The 20,191-nt window shown below is 36.3% G+C and overlaps 1 protein-coding gene across 1 annotated transcript; it reads left to right on the top strand.

The window, feature by feature from the left end:
• On the top strand, nt 1-13,419 carry LOC146164407 (papilin-like). The gene is made up of 24 exons (XM_083380721.1): nt 1-13; nt 1,059-1,087; nt 1,159-1,179; nt 1,258-1,290; nt 1,359-1,452; nt 2,974-3,013; nt 3,087-3,219; nt 3,575-3,749; nt 4,162-4,284; nt 4,584-4,623; nt 4,699-4,831; nt 5,193-5,367; nt 5,777-5,899; nt 6,202-6,241; nt 6,314-6,482; nt 6,944-7,118; nt 7,534-7,656; nt 7,960-7,999; nt 8,072-8,204; nt 8,747-8,921; nt 9,024-9,161; nt 9,376-9,483; nt 10,741-11,040; nt 13,352-13,419. Exons 1-24 carry the CDS (start codon nt 1-3, stop codon nt 13,417-13,419), a joined length of 2,601 nt encoding a protein of 866 aa, XP_083236847.1.
• Nucleotides 13,420-20,191: the final 6,772 nt, after the last annotated feature.

Genomic DNA, 20,191 nt, shown 5'->3' with positions numbered 1-20,191 from the left:
ATGGGTGCTAGAGGTAATGCAGTATGGGATGTGGCCAGTATTACTTCTAAAATGTTCTACAGACTCAATATTGTTTGGTGAACATGAATATTTTATGGCTAAATTAGAAAGGACCCGTTCCCGGTACCCCGTAAAAGTTTGTTTAACAAAGTGGGACACCATAAAACAAATGATGTCAAGAAACTTTCTGTTCCCGGTTTGAACAACATGTACTGGTTACTGGTAAACGTGACCATGCCCCCTCAAGTTTTGGTTAATTGCCACTCAAAGCGGCGTAAAAATCATATTTATAAGTCGCCAAAAATCAAATTGCGCCCTATAAGGGAAACGCCCCATGTTTGGCATTTATACTGGTCCAAGGTAATATTATAGTAAAAAAGAATCATTGTAAAATATTAAATGACAAAACCTTACATCTACGAAATTAGCTATAGGCCCTACTGTTTGCAAAGACTCTCGTAAATGCGTTTATGGTGTTTGACAACATATTTTACTATCATGTCACGCAGCGTAACTTGTTTGCCTTTGTGGAAGAATGATTAAACGTCTCTTAGTTTTGTTTGACAAGCTGTATTAATCAGGAAAAATCACGGCGGCGCTAACATTGACCAAATATGAACTTTGTCTGAATAACGCAACATCAGCTTGATTCTATCCGGCCCGCCCCGAAGGAAAATAAAACCAGGCTGTGAGACATCACAGAGTTTGCTTAAGTATGTTTGAGAACCGGAGCCTCATAACTTATAGCGCAGCTCCAGGGGCAATTAAGAAGTCGGTAACCCGACCGGAAAGTTCATCGTTGTACTTTTAGGCAAACATTGAAAAAGAAGACGCCACCTACACGTCTGGCTTTCCACATATAAGAACACGATTTTGCCTGATGCGTCATATTTTCTCGAGATTTCAAGAACGAAGAAACTAAAAGAAAATAATGCAGATATTTTTTGTCGCTGTGCTGGTCTTATCTGTGATTGGTACGATGAACGATAAGTTTATAGAGTAATTTAATCTTTCAGGGAAAAAAACATTTCATAATAAATAACTATTTTTTGTTTCAGGTCTTACATACGGAAATGATAAACAGAAGGTAAATTTATCAACGACATACTTGAATCGTTAAATATTGTAAATAACTAAGTTTGGTGCTTATATTTACAGATAGTAGCTTTGCGAAACGCGGTAAGTGAGCAACGTAACAATTATGTATTGTTTTGTTACCTTGCTGGTTAATTTAACAACGCAATTCTTTTTTTTCAGTTAAACAGTATTATTCAGGAAAACAGTCAGCAGGTAAAGCATCTATCATAATGTTTGAAACTGTTTCGACCCAATAAATAAACTGATGTATTCTTTACCAGAAAGCATGTCCATTTCATGCATGCACTGCCAAGACAATCGGCTGTTTAAAACTAAAGAAAATCAACAATTGTTTAACTTGTCAATGTGACGAAGGTAAGACTTAAAATAAATAGGCCACCAAAGTGTTTTTTTACATAGAGCATTTTAAATCAGAATTAGAAAATTAAAGTGAAATAAAGTTTAACCTGAAACCAACACTATTAGTTTTTTCAAGTTTGTATCGGTGTCTGCAGCACTGCTAACTTAGGGCACATTACCAAGTTTAAATCAAATGGGCGACATTAACACACCTGCACGACAATACAGCCTTTTTGACAACGTTTTTTGATCATTAATCTTTAAATCATTATATATTGTAAATAGCAGGGCAAATAAGTGTGGCACATTTTGTAGTTAAATTCTTGGTGAATTGTCGCTTTGCAACAATATTGGGGTCTCTTGTTGGGATCGTCCATACGTGCCGGTCATAGTCTTTTAATAGGTGATATTATTCATTTATGATTTGTGATATAAGGTATACATACATAAAAAAATCTGTTAACTCAATACGCAGAAAAGAGTAACACTTAATAAGAATAACAGACCATGTGGAAGCTGCATTTAAAAAGTGTCATATAGTATTTAAAGCAAATACGAAATTTTGGTTTTAAACCTCGATAGGTTAAATAAGAGTCGCAAACACGGCTATCAAAAGTGTTTTCGCCCACATATTGTTTTTTTCCTTTTCCCGTTAAGTCGTTTGCAGCGCGAAAATCACGACGGCGGACAAATCCTAACAAATATATAAAATAGATATTTTAGTGATAACTGTTATCTTTTAGGCCTTTAGGGAATGATAAATAGGCACAAAATTCTGTGCAATCTGCGACATAATAGGTAAAAAATACGGATTTATGTGGAGACGATAAGATAGGCCTACCATATGTCCTCTTTCAGAAGGATTTGTCCTCTTTTCTCAAGAAAAGTGAATGGTCCTCCGAGTACGCTCAAAAATGCCCAAATGTCCTCTTTTTTCGCATTTCGAGTTTGTTGCTTATACTTTCAACAATACTTTTAGGTGGGACGTTGTATTTATTTCCAAAAAATTACGGTAGCCACGAAGCATGCTGAATTACTGGTTTTAAAAAGGTTCCAACAGCAAAACCATCGCGCTCGCAAAAAATAGATCAATATTTGCGCTCGAGTCGGCCAGCAACACCAAATTTCCCATCGAAAATCCGAGTATCCCAAAACAACACAACATCCTGAAAATCAGCATAAAATATCATTAAACTCAAACGTAACAATTCTACGTTCGTTTTACTTGCCGGCAAAAAAATGTCAACTTTTTGAAGGCTGAAATATGGTAGCCCTACGATAAGACCTATAAAGAAACTATATCCACAGCGGAATATATTCTTTAATACCTTGGTATTTAGCCTAACGACATATCGCAATCAAATGCCTAATAATATCTACGACGAAATTAACCTGTCGGAAGAAGTTCTAAACTTTCCGATAAGTATATGGACGATTGGGCACGGCCGCTTAGCACTATTCGTCTTGTTATTTTTAACTTTGTTCTGTGAAATTTACTACTTCGGTTGGTTAAATTTCTTATTTTTTTGTTTTTAGGCGAGTCTGTAATAGAATCCCGCGCTCCTGAAGTTGACAAGTATGATTAAAATTTTAGATTGTTTTAACTGTTTAAACGACTGCATATTTAAGTTGTAGCCTACTTGTTTCAGGGGAGCCTGTATGCTTGTTCCCGAGGCCGGTCCTTGTCGTGGACGCCATGTTCGATACTATTACAACCGAGCGACTGTTACCTGCGATAAGTTTTTCTACGGGGGTTGTAAAGGAAACGGAAACAACTTTGAGGTAAAACAAACATGTCGTTATTTATGTCTGTCGCTAGAGATGGCTTTTTTCATTCTTTCCATAACAGAGTCCCGTTAGGAAGAAATTTGCTTTTGTATGTGTTTCTTTTGTTATGTGTATATATTGTACGCGCTTTGCGAAAAGGTGTTGTTTACATCCCATATTTTGCTTTGATTATATTTTTATATTCGCAAAGTTTATGTTTGTATGACTGCAAACAGCTCGAAAGCAATTATACGATTTAGGCTTTACAATAATGTCATGAGCAGAATAATCGATTTTTGATATATGTTTTTTTTTAAGTTTTGTTAAATTTATGTAGATATAAATATATTTGTAATGTTTCTAAAATCAGACAGAGGAAGAATGTTTAAACTCATGTGGGGTAAAGAGTGGCAATTCAAAGGAAGAAGGTGGTTCAGAAGAAAAACCGGTTGCATGTCCACTTCATGCTTGTACCTCACAAATGCTCGGATGTGAATATGGATTGGCCAAGATGGAAAATGGGTGCGAATTATGTGAATGTGCTGGTAAGGCCAAATAAATATTGTGTCATTGTGAGTGTTAATATCCTTAACCCAGTGTTTCCTAACCTTACTTCAAGGCGCACCTAGAGCTATTTAAAAACGTAGCGTCGCATCTGGCGAGCGAAGCAAGCGCGAATTTTTCGGGTTTAGCGGTATTCCTCTTTAATTGATTGTAATTTTATTACATATAGGCTGCATAGTTGCATATCTTGAAAGTACTGTGAAATCAATAAGGCGAATTAGAAACGTGAAACAATTTATGTTTTATATTAAATTATTTTTATTTTGCCCGCGGCACACCTGGCAACCTTCCATGACGCACCAGTGCGTCGCGGCGCACCGGCTAAGAAGCGCTGCCTTAACTGAACGTTGTTTTACCAAGTTGATAAAAAATGTAAAGACGTTTAACATATAGATGGAGGCGCACCTGAGGAAGAAGCGATCCCGTGTCCAATGCACGCATGTACTGCTGAAATGTTGGGATGCGCTAATGGACTAAAAAAGAATGACAATGGATGCAATCTTTGCGAATGTGCAGGTAACATACCACATAAATTGACTGACTTTTCACCCTATTGTGAATCTCAATATGTATGCCACATGTCCGAATCCTTTTAGGCTCTAATGAGGTCCCTTGTCCTTTCCACGCCTGTTCAGCTGAGATGTTGGGGTGTACAATGGGGTTAGCGAAAAACGACAATGGATGTGAATTGTGCGAATGTGCTGGTGAGACCCTGAAAATTTGATCAAAATTTCACATAAGACTAATAAAGATAAAAGTTTTATTAGCTTTTGATGCAATCATAATTTAATAATGTTTAATGTTATTGTTTTTAGGCGAGTCTGTGATAGAATCCCGCGCTTCTGAAGTTGACAAGTATGATTAAAATTTTAACTTGTTTGTACTGCTTAAACGACTGCATATTTAAGTTCTAGCCTATACTTGTTTCAGGGGAGCCTGTATGCTTGTTCCCGAGGCCGGCCCTTGTCGTGGACGCCATGTTCGATACTATTACAACCGAGCGACTGTTACCTGCGATAAGTTTTTCTACGGGGGTTGTAAAGGAAACGGAAACAACTTTGAGGTAAAACAAACATGTCGTTATTTATGTCTGTCGCTAGAGATGGCTTTTTCATTCTTTTCCATAGCAAAGTCCCGTTAAGTGTAAAGAAATTTGTTTCCTTATGTGTTTCTTTTGGTGTATGTGTATATATTGTACGCGCTTTGCGATAAGGTGTTGTTTACATGCCATTTTTTGCTTTGATTAGATGTTTATATTCGCAAAGTACATGTTTGTAAGACTGCAAACAGCTCGAAAGCCATTTTACGATTTCGACTTTACAACGTCATGAACAGAATAATCGATTTTGGATATTGTTTTTTTTTTTTTAAGTTTTGGTAAATTTATGTCGATACAAACATATTTGTAACGTTTCAACAAACAGACAGAAGAAGAATGTTTGAACTCTTGTGGGGTAAAGAGTGGCAATTCAAAGGAAGAAGGTGGTTCAGAAGAAAAACCGGTTGCATGTCCACTTCATGCTTGTACCTCACAAATGCTCGGATGTGAATATGGATTGGCCAAGATGGAAAATGGATGCGAATTATGTGAATGTTCTGGTAAGGTCAAATAAATATTGTTTCATTGTGAGTGTTCATATCCTTATGAACTCAGGGCTTCTCAACCTTTCTTACTTCAAGGCGCACCTATAAAGCTATTTAAAAACGTGGCGGCGCATTTGGCGAGCGAAGCAAGCGCGAATTTTTTGGGTATAGCGGTGTTACTCTTGACTTGATTGTAATTTTTATTACATAGGCTTCATAGTTGCATATCTTGTAATTAGGCTACTGTGAAATCAATGAGGCGAATTAGAAACGTGAAACAATATATGTTTTTTATATTAAAACATTTTTCCTTTTGCCCGCGATGCACCTGGCAACCTTCCTTGGCGCACCGGTTAAGAAGCGCTGCCTTAACTGAACGTTGTTCAACAAAGTTGATAAAAATGTAAAGACGTTTGACATATAGATGGAGGCGCACCTGAGGAAGAAGCGATCCCGTGTCCAATGCACGCATGTACTGCTGAAATGTTGGGATGCGCCAATGGACTCAAAAAGAATGACAATGGATGCAATCTTTGCGAATGTGCAGGTAACTAACCACATATTAAATTGTTTGACTTTCCCTTTTATCGTGAATTAGAAACTATCTGCCACATGTCTGAATCCTTTTTAGGCTCTAATGAGGCCCCTTGTCCTTTCCACGCCTGTTCAGCTGAGATGTTGGGCTGTACAATGGGGTTAGCGAAAAACGAGAATGGATGTGAATTGTGCGAATGTGCTGGTGAGACCCTGAAAATTTGATAAAAAATCACCTAAGACTAATAAAGATAAAAATTTTATTAGCTTTTAATGCAATTATAATTTAATCAGGTTTAATGTTATTGTTTTTAGGCGAGTCTGTGATAGAATCCCGCGCTTCTGAAGTCGACAAGTATGATTAAAAAAATTTCTCGTTTTAATTTTTAAACGACTGCATATTTAAGTTGTAGCCTACTTGTTTCAGGGGAGCCTGTATGCTTGTTCCCGAGGCCGGTCCTTGTCGTGGACGCCATGTTCGATACTATTACAACCGAGCGACTGTTACCTGCGATAAGTTTTTCTACGGGGGTTGTAAAGGAAACGGAAACAACTTTGAGGTAAAACAAACATGTAATTATTCTTGTCTGTTGAGTGTAAAGAATTTTGTTTCTTTATGTGTTTTTTTGATAATGTATATAATTTGTTCGCGCTCCCGGTTTCATGTGCAAATTTAGTTTTATTGGGAGTGTTTTCGATTAATTTTTTACTGCGGCTGACATTTAACCTTCCATTTACTTAACAAACAGAATTGCGCAAGTTTGTTTAAACATCTATTTATATTACGTCCATGCACAATTGAAAAGCAATATGTATAAGTGTTAGTTAATGATTTTTTGCGAAAGGTGTTGTTTACATCCCATTTTTTGCTTGGATTAGTTTACTATATTGGCAAAGTACATGCTTGTAAGACTGCAAACAGCTCGAAAGCAATTATACGATTTAGGCTTTACAATAATGTCATGAGCAGAATAATCGATTTTTGATATATGTTTTTTTAAAGAGTTTTGTTAAATTTATGGAGATATAAATATATTTGTAATGTTTCAAAAAACAGACAGAGGAAGAATGTTTAAACTCATGTGGGGTAAAGAGTGGCAACTCAAAGGAAGAAGGTGGTTCAGAAGAAAAACCGGTTGCATGTCCACTTCATGCTTGTACCTCACAAATGCTCGGATGTGAATATGGATTGGCCAAGATGGAAAATGGGTGCGAATTATGTGAATGTGCTGGTAAGGACAAATAAATATTGTTTCATTGTGAGTGTTCATATCCTTATTAACTCAGGGTTTCTCAACCTTTCTTACTTCAAGGCGCACCTATAGAGCTATTTAAAAACGTGGCGGCGCATTTGGCGAGCGAAGCAAGCGCGATTTTTTGGGTTTAGCGGTGTTACTCTTTAATTGATTGAAATTCTTATTACATAGGCTTCATAGTTGCATATCTTGTAAGTAGGCTACTGTGAAATCAATGAGGCGAATTAGAAACGTGAAACAATATATGTTTTATATGCTAAAATATTTTTTATTTTGCCCGCGATGCACCTGCATGGCAACCTTCCTTGGCGCACCGGTTAAGAAGCGCTGCCTTAACTGAACGTTGTTTTACCAAGTTGATAAAAAATGTAAAAAGACGTTTGACATATAGATGGAGGCGCACCTGAGGAAGAAGCGATCCCGTGTCCAATGCACGCATGTACTGCTGAAATGTTGGGATGCGCTAATGGACTCAAAAAGAATGACAATGGATGCAATCTTTGCGAATGTGCAGGTAACTAACCACATATTAAATTGTTTGACTTTCCCTTTTATCGTGAATTATAAACTATCTGCCACATGTCTGAATCCTTTTTAGGCTCTAATGAGGCCCCTTGTCCTTTCCACGCCTGTTCAGCTGAGATGTTGGGCTGTACAATGGGGTTAGCGAAAAACGAGAATGGATGTGAATTGTGCGAATGTGCTGGTGAGACCCTGAAAATTTGATCAAAATTTCACATAAGACTAATAAAGATAAAAGTTTTATTAGCTTTCGATGCAATGATAATTTAATAATGTTTAATGTTATTGTTTTTAGGCGAGTCTGTGATAGAATCCCGCGCTCCTGAAGTCGACAAGTATGATTAAAATTTTAACTCGTTTTTCCTTTTAAGCGACTGCATATTTAAGTTGTAGCCTACTTGTTTCAGGGGAGCCTGTATGCTTGTTCCCGAGGCCGGCCCTTGTCGTGGACGCCATGTTCGATTCTATTACAACCGAGCGACTGTTACCTGCGATAAGTTTTTCTATGGGGGTTGTAAAGGAAACGGAAACAACTTTGAGGTAGAATCATACATGTAATTATTAATGCTTATTGATAGAATTAGTTTTTTTCATTATTTTGCGAAATGAAATCAATTTGTTTCTTTAAATATTGGGAATGTTATCTGTAGGTGTTGTGCAATTTCAAATGGTTGGTGCTTTTTCTTTAGGTTGTTACAGATATCTTTTCTAATTGCGGCTAATTTTGTTATGACTAAAATCATTACTAAGAGAAAACGTTTGTTTGTGGCACAAAGCCCCCATTTTGTAAACGATCTCGTAACTATCACTGTTTGAAATATATTACACAGTTCGAACTGTGCCCAAATAAAATATTAACGCATTTAAATCGATACTTATTGCGGCAATATGCATTAAAACTTTCTTTGTACGCGCTGCAGCTTTTCTGACCAGCCACTGATGTGCGTGGAAACAACTGAAAATCAACTATCTTGTTTTAACTCTAGAGTCTAGAATGTCTTGTACAATTGTTTTGGGTTTTATAATTATATATATATATATATACATTACTGATGTTCTAAATTACATGTTTTAAATTACAGACAGAGGAAGAATGTTTAAACTCTTGTGGAGTAAAGAGCGCTAATTCCAAGGAAGAAGCCGGTTCAGAAGAGAACCCGGTTGCATGTCCACTTCATGCTTGTACCTCACAAATGCTCGGGTGTGAATATGGATTGGCCAAGATGGAAAATGGATGCGAATTATGTGAATGTGCTGGTAAGGCCACTTAACTAAAGTTTTAGTGTGAATGTTAATATCCTTAACTGAACGTTGTTTTACAAAATTGATAAAATATGTAAAAAAGCATAACATATATAGATGAAGGCGCACCTGAGGAAGAAGCGATCCCGTGTCCAATGCACGCATGTACTGCTGAAATGTTGGGATGCGCTAATGGACTCAAAAAGAATGACAATGGATGCAATCTTTGCGAATGTGCAGGTAAATTGACACATAGTATGTGTAGCTTTTCTTTAGGGCGAGTAAATCTGAGTTTTGTTGTCGTGCTTTTGGTATTTTTCTCATAAAAATATGAAAAAGGTCTATAGAATTGTATTTTTTAAGAAAAAATAATAATTTGTGAGTCAAAAAATAATCGCCTTACTGTATTTATCCATCAAAATTTACCATGTGTTTTGATCTGTTATGAAACAACTTATCTTGTTTTTAGATACAAATGCGATGTTTTGTCCCTACCACTCCTGTTCAGCTGAGATGCTAGGGTGTACAATGGGGTTAGCCAAAAACGAGAATGGATGTGAACTATGCGAATGCAACGGTTAGTGTGACCGATCTTACTCCTATTTTGTCAATTAACAAGAGTTGTTAGGGCCACTGAGAATTGACTTAAGCCATATGTCTGCACAAACAACCTAATAGCTATATGGCTGAAAATTGAATTTTTGAGACCCCAATTTCCAAAAATAGCAGTTTAGATACAGCTGAGCAGATTTTTTGTTTTTTATGTAAGTTTTATAGCTTTATTTATAAAGCAGATAATCCAGGATTTTGAAAGTAATAGCCTATATAACCCAAGTCAATCACAAGTCAAGTCATCTGCCTAAGACTTTTCTTCGCAGGGCAAACCTAAACAAATAAACTTGAAACTTAAAAACTGTTTTTTCGTGTAAACATTTTGGGGAAATGAGACATTTTGGCAGTAATTATTCAGTGAAGTCATTTACCCAATTGACTTTTGTCAATGTTCTTTCATGCACGATCTTATTTATAATATGCTGTAGCCTAGTTTCTAAGATCCACTAAAATTGGCAAACTAAACCATGCATGTGGGTGATTTCTTTTCACTATTTTGCATTGACCTTGCGCATACAAACTAATTGCAGTGTTGTAAAGGCATTCCACTCACACTGTTTTCAAATGACTGTACTCGACTGAAGTATTTTAAACAAATGACATGACTTGGATTTATATCATTGAGTCGAATGACTTGCGTGAAATTAAGTGGTATGACTAAAAATATTTATTAAATATGGTTATTTATCTCAATTTTTGCATGTAAAACAACTTTCTTGTTTTATTTTGTGTTTTTGTTTTTTCTTAGTTCAATCATTGCTTATAGTTGGACGATTTTACCGAATTTAATAGTTTAACGTTCTATTTTTGATGCGCATGACTTAAACTTACTTTATAATGATTTAAACTTGACTTGTTATTTTTTGCCAAGGACTTGACATGGACTAAGGTATTTTACAAATAACTAAAAAATGGGACTTTAGTGGTTTAAAATGACTTGTTTAATCACAGGACCCACAAAATACCTCTGTGAACCCCTGGGGTCGGGAACCACTGACTATAGTAACTGTTTTAGTTGATTCCAATTATATATTCATACGCTGTCATTTTCAAAAGTAAAGACGTATGTTTTCCGTTATAATATATGTGTCGTAAACTTCGGGGATCAATGTAATGAAAGCAAAAACAAAACCACATCACTCCACTTAAAATGTGTTTTTATATGGAAAGTAAGTTTCGCACAGTAGCTTTTCGCTAAAGTGCTTAAAATTGGATGCAGAAGAGGGCGAGCAAGGGGAGTTGAGCGATTTGTCAAAATGCGAGCAAGAGCGAGAGCGGTCGGGGAATTTAGACGGTCAAGTGCAAGACGGTCCTTTCACTCCTGCTTGCGACGATAACGGGTTGTATTCCGAGGTGCAATGTTACTGGGACGATTGTTGGTGTGTGGACATCTTGAGCGGGGCGGAAAGGCCCGGAACACGAAAATCGCCGGCCTATCGCGAGACCATGACATGCGAAGTGGGACAAGGACCCCCGAAAAACCCACCGAAAACGCCAGAAAAAGCAGCTCGTCAAATTTCCCGTAAATATGCTTTGCTGCCATATGGCTTAACCGTAAAGAAATGGTCGATAAAATCCCTTTTTAGCCATTTTTAGTGATGGGCAGCGAGTTATCTTTCTATATTCTAGCATTACCATGTAGTTGTGGGCCGCGTGATAGCCGTACATACCGTAGTTCAAACGTTGGTGTGACCAAGTGGCTATGGCCCCTAAAACTATACGTTTAGTCAAGCTAACTAAAAAAACTAACTATTTCGTTGTACTTACATCTATTCAGCCCAAAGGTGACATGCATTTCTATAGTAATTTGATTCGTGTGACTAGTCCAATTTCTGCTAAATTGGAATAACTACCGTCCAATTTCTGGAAAATTAAAATATAAATGTCGTTATTTTGAGTAATATTGAAACCTCTCTTATATGCCTGATGTATTACGTATCCTTCTAATTGAAGGTTTGCCAAATTTAAAACAAATTACAGAACTATTTTCGCGTTACGCGCGATTCGATTGGATTTTGGCCGCATGGTTGCGCACGAGATCCCTCGAGAACGACAGGTGCTTTTAAGATTAATTGTTCTATGACGTAACTTTGTGACGTTATTCTAAAAAAAGTCATGGCCCTTGATCCAAACAAAAGTCCTGGAATCGCCCCTATAGTAGTATTTGTTTTACGTATAGTGGGCTTAAATAGATCTTGACAGGCTATATTGGACCATGACCGTTTGTTTGTTAAAATTGGCAAAACATTTATTATAAGAAGAGATGTGACGCCTTAGGCACATTAAAGTGATTCGCATATCGTTAGAAATAACAGCATGTATATACTAATTTAACACAGCTAACACTTTATAGAGTTGATGAGGCGTAACGAGTGCATCCTTTATTGGGCTGATTTTTTTCCCTTAAAACGAAACAAAAACATAAAAAATGGATACAATTTTGCGCTAAGCGCTAAAACATTATTTTATTTTTTGTACAGGAAAAGGTAAATGTATATATATATATATATATATATATATTTGTTTTTAAGGGGGGTGGGGCATAGCTTGGTCCCGCCTCTGGATCCGACCCTGGTGAAGACGTATGTAGTTTAAGTTTACCTTGATTTTATGGCACAAATATTCAACCCATTGCTATTACGTGGTAGAATAAATTGTTATCATAATTTGTTCAAATAACTCTTTCAGAGAATCTAAAATGAGACAAACTAAGTACACACATCTCAAAAATAAGCAAGGTTCTTAAAATAAGCACATTAGTATTTTAACAGACGCTGCGCTTCAAAATAAGCACAAATTTAAAACATAAGCACGGTCACGTGGAACTAAAAATGATTACGTTTTTTGGGATAATAGCGCTAAACTGTTAACGCCATGGCTGCACGTTCAGTGCAACTATTCTGACGAGAAACAATTAAAAAAATGAAAACTGTATCTTCTACTTTGTCGAGTTAATTGTCTTTAGTTAATTCCGGTAAAACCTGCATTTGATGTTTGTTGCAAGTCAAAATGACTATGTATTCCTTATATTTATATATTTTTGACTATATAGTTTTACACCTGACACAATAAATCAACAAACTTTTAAAAAAATATGTTCCAGTTTAAGTGTCTTACCTATAACCGGAACGGTCTGGTACGGCGTTTACGTAAAATATTTAACACCGGTATGTATTTTTTTTTACCTGGCCATGATCATAAAACTGACACAAACACTGTCCGGTTTATTAACTGCAAAAATTGCGTTATTTTGTTTTGCGCGAATTTCATCTGACGCGAATCACACTTACTAAATGACAGTTCTACTTATCCAATGCATATAAAAGATTTTGGGGACTTCTCGAACTCTTCTGCATATTATGGTTTTATGTGCAGACTCTTGTAAGTCTTTGTCGAAATTAGTAATTACCGAGATAAGTGTCTTTCAAGGCTTTTCAGTGCGTTGCGTATCTTTTTTTGTCAATTTAAACCCCAGTAACAGCATTTTTGCTTCGCGCAAATGTTTAGTCGCTTTTTTCTGGAATTTAATAACACTAAGTTTTTTTTGCATATTGGCGGGCGAGATGAAACAATAAACTCAGGTTTCGGAAGTTTGGTTGTTTTATGACGCAACGTTTGTTTTTGTCGTCACCAAACTTGGCGTCATCTCTGAAACTTTTTTTTGTTAAGTCCTTACCCCTGCCTATACATAGCATCGTCGTGCTGTGCACCGTGTTGTGAAGCACCGCTCTTGGTCTGTAATTAAAACCTTTGCTATACTTCCAACTATATTTTCATAATATCACAACAATGTTTACTTTACAACCTGTATAATATATGTGCGTTTTTAATAGATGAAGCTTTTGTTCGGAGAGAGGTTCAAAAAGCCCTTAAAAGAATGATGGTCAACAGCCAACCCTAAGCCAAAGAAAACATTGCAGCATTCTCCACAACTTTATTGTTTATCTTTATTCATTTTGCTTTTGTACACCACTGCCATTCGCAATCACTCTTTTTGCATGTTAAGTTTGCTTTTTAGTGCCTATTTGCGTTGTTTTTCATGAACCTTAACAGAGGCTAAAATTTGGCAAGAAACAACTTTAAATACTTGTTTTATAACATTTACCCAAATCATGTAGTACATCTTGAAAAACAAAGATGAACCAGACATTACAAAACATTTAGGATAAGACCGGCTTTAACTAAAAACATGGTTTCCACGAAGCACTGCTAGTTTTAGACTGCAGGGTAATATTTTATTTTTATAGCTCATAACCTCGCCGCGATTGGATTTTTAAAATGTGTGATCGATTTGACGCTTTGCATATATTTAAATCATTTCAAGTTGTTTGTTGTGTTCCACGTTTATCGTAATTGAGATGCGTTGACACAATAAATTACATGCACAATTGAATCACAAGTGTTAGCAGGTTTTCGGTCTGAAACCATACCGGGCTCACTCAAGTTTGTCAGAACTTTGTTTATAGAAGCGCCAGATTGACGAGCGTTTAAGACGCGTCAAAACAAAATCGAGTTTACATTGGGTAATTTGTGCTGCTGGGGTGTAAACGGATTCGAAACCCTTTCACGAGTCCTAAGAATGAAACATATTATATGCGATAGGCCACGGGATCAACCGTTAAGACGCGCGATTTATACTTAATCTTAGTATGCAATACACTACCTTTGTTTTAACTTATTATAGGACACGTGAAACGGCGTTTAAACCGTGTAACTTTATCAAATCAATATGAAGAAGATATTAATATAAAGTTAAAGCTTCATGTATAAAATACATATTTCCATCAGTAGAAGCATTCAAATAAGTTTTAATAGGTAAAAATGAAAAACAGCCTTAATAAAGTGTCGATTAGTAAGGAAAACAATTAGGCAACGATAAGGTTAAAAGTCCACAGCGTTACCCTATAATTTATCACAGCCTAATATTAATATCCTTTACCGTCAGTTAATTATCAAAAAGCGGATGTTACATTCAAATGTGTGTAAGACGTCAAACGTTGCTGGCTCATTAAGTACGGATGTTTATAATTATTTCAATTCACTGGCGGTTACCTTCAAGCTATGAAAAATTTAGGGGTGTTACAACACAAACCTCGCTTTGGTTCTATTTCGTCTTTAGATATGCAGCAATTGCAGCATGGAAAAAACACATATTGAAAAGTATTTCTATTTTAAAAAAGCTTGATCTATAAGCCATACTTGTACACACCACATAAAACATATTGTGTAAAAAAGGAATATATTTTTAGTATAAACATCTGTCATCTCTATCCCTTGTTTAATTAAAAACGTGTAGTGATGTTTTATCTGATAAGAGCCAACTAAGAATTTCTTTTTTAACTATTTATGTTCCTGTTGCTTGTAAGTTAGAAGATTTATAGAACTTAAATAGTTTTCGGATAGTGTACCTTAATCCTAGCAATTTAGGTTTGTATGAATATCTGTTAAGTGTTAAGTCACAATATTTACAGTAGTTTTATGTCATACATTCTCAGTGTATTAAAACGCTCGCAAAGAAAAATCTTGAGCTTATTCATTCTAAGTCAGTAATTCTCAACCAACCTTTTTATGGCCTTGGCTTTCATACACTCTAACATACAAATTGGTCTATAAAGTCATAATAAAATAGAAGTTAAACTGTCAAAATAGTAAAAAGAATATACGCTCGTGTCCCCCTGAACAAACTCTGGTATGTTATTTTTGTCCGTTTTTTTAGGATTGTGCGAAACTTTTTGTACTTACATTGCATGTAGGTTTACAGTAGGCATACTTTGTGTTACGACTATACTAAAAAGCAGTTGTGCTTTTTAAACTTGGGTGATGTTTTTTTTTATTATTGTATTGTTTCGCTTACCGGGCTCACAGTATTCGCAGCTTCGAAATCCGCATAAGCGAAATCGCCAGCCAGTCAGCACTGATACGCATGACATTTACATTACCTTATAGATATTTTTCTTTCGGGTGCATTGTGTGTGCCGTCTACCGGTAGGTTATTTCGTCATATAAATAAAACAATGGTTCTTCGGAACCAGAATTACGAAGACACTATTCTTTCCTGTGACAATTCGAGATAGTGATTAATAAACAGTACTTAGAAAGGATTATAGTACTGTTCTTGGTAATCTGGAAATGTTGATATGGATTCGGACGCTACAATAATTCCAGCATATACCTAGTGCGGACATATCCAAGAAAAATGGACATATTCAAGAAAATGGTCAATTTAAGAACATTGCAATAGCAACCATATAACGCAGTATTTACGTTCTCGGTGTAACTTTGTAGTCAAATGAGTAAGTTGTATATGACATGTGAACTATTTTTTTGTTGTGTTTGATTGATTGTCATTCAAAACACGTTAAAAAAGTCTTCGTGCGATTTTTAGTTTTTTTTTTTTTTCAATTATTGACACAATCTGGAATTTTGTGTGAAATTGTTAACCTTACTGAGACGAGGGTTTTGTATCTCTAGAAAGCAACCCCCCAAGGCCAACAAACACCGAAATAAATACCGGACTTGGTAAAAAATACCTAAATTTAGGTGCGCTTAATAGGCTCGCACGGTATCGGCATTTTGATTGTGTCAAAGACGATAATATTTGTATGCAAACAATGACTAAACAAAGAAATTTTGGTGATTATATCTAATCTTTTGTGACATTTAAGTGGTGTATCTTTATCGTTTACTTTATATGAATCATAAAGCTGATTTCGATTTATTTTGTGATACAGATAACAGAATATAGAATATAAGCTTTTTGTGAGATATTTAGTGTCAGATTATCGAAATCCTAAGCGATATAATTAGACTTTCAGTTGCGTGGGACGTACTTACAATGAATTTGTTGATAAGAATTTCTAGTTCGTGTTTTGTACTTGTTTCCAAAGTAAACGCCATCGTAGTTGAAGAAGACAAGCTTTGGCAAATTTACGGATTCATTATTTCGATTGGCGGTTTTTATTGCGGTAGTCATCAATTTATGAATGAGTGTATTGTGAACGAGTGTGCACATAGCATGAAACAGTAAAGGTCACCGCGTGAGACGACACGATCAACCACATTGTTGCATTTACGATCGCCCCCCAGGAATGCAATAAAACCAGCTCTGCCCCTTCAGCGTGGGAATTGAAATGGAGGGCGTTCAACCAACAGGGCGGTCCGATCGCTGTAATTGCCTTTGCCGTTCATGTAAGCCGTCGTATCGCAAGCAGTGCTTCTAAAATCCCTTATCTGCCGGCCGATTCGTTTCATTTGACCAAGAAAAATGCCCGAAAGGGGCAATTTCGTTCCGTCGCCGGGGATTACGCCATATTCCGGCACTATCGTTGATTTTACATCCCTGTTATTTTCCATTGTAATTGCGGTGAGCCCCTTTGCGACGGGGAGTCCGCTATTTCACTCCCTTTCGCAACGCGCATTGTTTTACAAACAAGCACTCGAGAAACGTTGTTGTTGTGTTACACCTGGATATACGATTAAAAGCGTCTTTGTTTTGTAAAAAAAATGCTTCACATAGAATTCCCTGTTATTTATTAGGAAAAAATGAGAGCAGACAATAATGTACGGGAACAAGGTACAACACCAACTTGCTGGTTACAGTTAAGGAACAACCATCAGCTTAAACAGCTTTATTGATCGATTTGGTCAGATTGCAGATAGCTAATGATATGAATGGTATTAATAAACTGATGAAAGTAGCAAGCACGAAGCAAAAACTTATGAAGAAATAGATATTAGTCCGCTCATGCAAACTTAGTCAGTCTTTATTAGCATTTGGTCTCAAGCAAAACTAGAATAACTTTAATGTCGAAATATTACCTAATTGATAATACGATCAAAATTAGCTTCAAAACTAAAAGTCGGAAACGATCAAGAAAATAATGTCACCATAAACGAACTTCTAATTCCTAATATTAAACACCTGGTAAGCTTAAAGAAGGGTAAACAGTCCGTTGTCACAAAGGCGGCCCAATATGTGTTTTCGTTTGGTCTTTTTACTTGGGTTTAGGTTTTATATCGTTGTATATATTGCGCATTTGGATTTATTGTGTCGTTGGTACTAAATCTAAGTTATTATAGATTATTCTGATGCAATGGCTATATATGTATTAATCTATGTTTCCTGTTATTTAAGTTCAGATATTACGTAATTAAAAAAATTAATTCTGTCAAATTAATTATGTTTTACATTTCTTGAACGTGTAGATTAAAGCAAGTAATAAAGTCTACCCACGATATCATGAGAGTTTCTAGTTGGCGATTATAGGAAAAACTTTTCGCATCGTTTGAGTTAATATATAAGTAAATACTAGGGCCACTGTGGTTTAGGCGATTCTATAAATTTTTCTATAAAAAGCGTTAAACACATTATACATTATCCATTGATAAAATATATATTCATAATTCCCCCTCCTGGAAATTTTTCTGCAAGCGATTCTGGATAAAGTGTATACTAATCGGTTAGTAGTTTTATCAAATACATCGATTTACTTGTTTCGTTCTCATTTTGGTAACATGCGAATTTCTAAAAACGTTTAAAATTTATGGCAATCGTTTTGGGGAGATTTCTACTGTTTAAGCGCCTGTAAATTAGTTTTCGGAAATACCTCTACATAAAGCATGTGAAATGTGAAATCCCACTGTCGCCGACCTAAACAAAAAGACTCATCAAACAACTTTTCACAAACCATTGTGGCAATACCTGTTTGTTAGCCCAAGAGCGATTCGTCGAACTGTAGGCTGCGGTTTTTTGCGAGCGCCGACTAATCGAAGGTTTCTTACTCTGCAAAAGTGATTCGCTTCGGTGCGATAAACACAATGGACATGCAGTTTATAAATGGCAAATACTGGGCGCAAGTGTTAAAAAAATAACGCAAAGTTCGTACGTTAAGTTTTAGAGCAACACATGGTCGACTTTCGAAGGCGTGGGAAAATTAAACTCATCGCGGTAAATCCAGTCTTATCTGGTTTGCGACCGACACGAAAATCTATTTCAACGTTCATGTGTATGTAAACAAACAGGGAGAAGCCGGGATTGTTTACGTAAATATGCCCAATGCGTGATGCATTGGGGAGTAAAATAAGGTGAGGTCATTGGTGTGGCTGGCAATTTACTCGCGTCACAGAATCGCTCCATTCAAAGAATACTATAATTAAACGCCAGTTACGAATTTACGATAAACCACTTTCAAGTATCCACTGCGTAGACAGCGGCAGTTACAACGGACGATTAAGTATTGTGTAATAGGTCATGTGTAATGGTTGTCGTTAAGGGCTATTTTTTTATCAAGCGATAACTTAATCACTAGTTAATAAGCTAAACGTTTCAACCGCAAATGATAATCGGCCTTTAACTAGGTAAACATAAGCTTCCAAACTTCCTCATAAAGCGAAAAGCGTGCCGCCGGTCAGTTGAGATCCTTTTTGCCCAGCGCGGTATTATCCGCGTGACATACGTCAGCGGAAAACAATAAATTGCCGATTTATGGGTGTGCTACAGTGCTAGTGTGTAATCGGGCTAACAAAGCGCTAAATTGGGGTCGGTTAGCCTGAAACACGCCAATAAGTGACCTGGTCATCAAAGCGAGATTGCGTTTGCGACATGTTTTCCGTTCGACGATCGGTAATTGAGCCGTTCGAGTTAATTTGGCCAGTTAACATCCAAAGTCAACTTGCTAAAAGGTCACGAAAATGTCACAGTGAATTAAGAGTGGACAGTGGCTATCACCATTGCAATGGTTCACATTTCGCAACATATTAAAATTGTGCATATCCGCTGCAGTGTGATGTTATGTTTAACAAATAAAACATCACATACATAAAAGCAAAATTTTACTTTGATAATGTCAAAGTTACGTTCTCCGGTCTCTAATTATATTGGATTTAACACACTTCTGTAAACAGACCCAATTGCATTTTTGATAAACTTGTATGCCGTTATTCCCACGTATAGAGCTGGTAGGGTGTAACACACCTTTTTAACTTACCCAAAATCATGCTTTAAGAATGACCTCTGTCGTTTAGCACCATATCAACGGAGGTCGGTAAAATTTAGCGCCTTTTGCCAAACTTTCCTTTAAAATAAAAATTTTATCCAAATCTCCACGAATCACTAGTGGTCGGAATCACGTTGCGCATCACTAGGTTATGTGATTAGAAAAACTAACCTGAGTATTTATGTCGCGTCGCATCTTTATATACCAGAGTCGCCCACGCAGTGTGTTAAGCGTTTCTTTAAGGCCCGACTTGAAGCTTAAAATATTTCAACATAAATAAAGTAAATCTTGGCGCACAAGATAGGCCGGTCTGCTGGTTTGTTAGTAGTCAACGTGTGTTGCAAGAAACATTCCGTCTCGCACTTCAATAAAACGACAAACAATTAAAAACACTTAATTGCGTTGTTCAAGGTTTTAAAATTTGCTCAAGTGAAGTATACCTGTAAATGTTGTAACTCAATTGACATACACTCAATGGCGTTTGTAGCATTGTTGTTGCACTTTTAAGGCCAAAAATCCTATCAAACTGTTGAACAAATATTTTAAAAATAAACATTTTACGATGAACGAAATGTAGTCTATGGAACTTGAATATCAAAGTGTTTCCCAAACTTACTTATGTGGACTAAAAACGCTATAAAATTCAATTTCGGAAATAAAGGTATTTTTAGCTTGTCA

The sequence above is a fragment of the Ascidiella aspersa genome, chromosome 2, assembly GCF_963924565.1.
Source record: "Ascidiella aspersa chromosome 2, kaAscAspe10.2, whole genome shotgun sequence".
Lineage (NCBI taxonomy): Eukaryota > Metazoa > Chordata > Ascidiacea > Phlebobranchia > Ascidiidae > Ascidiella > Ascidiella aspersa.
The sequence above is the reverse complement of the archived record's forward strand: the minus strand, read 5'-3'. Positions and strand labels throughout refer to the sequence as shown.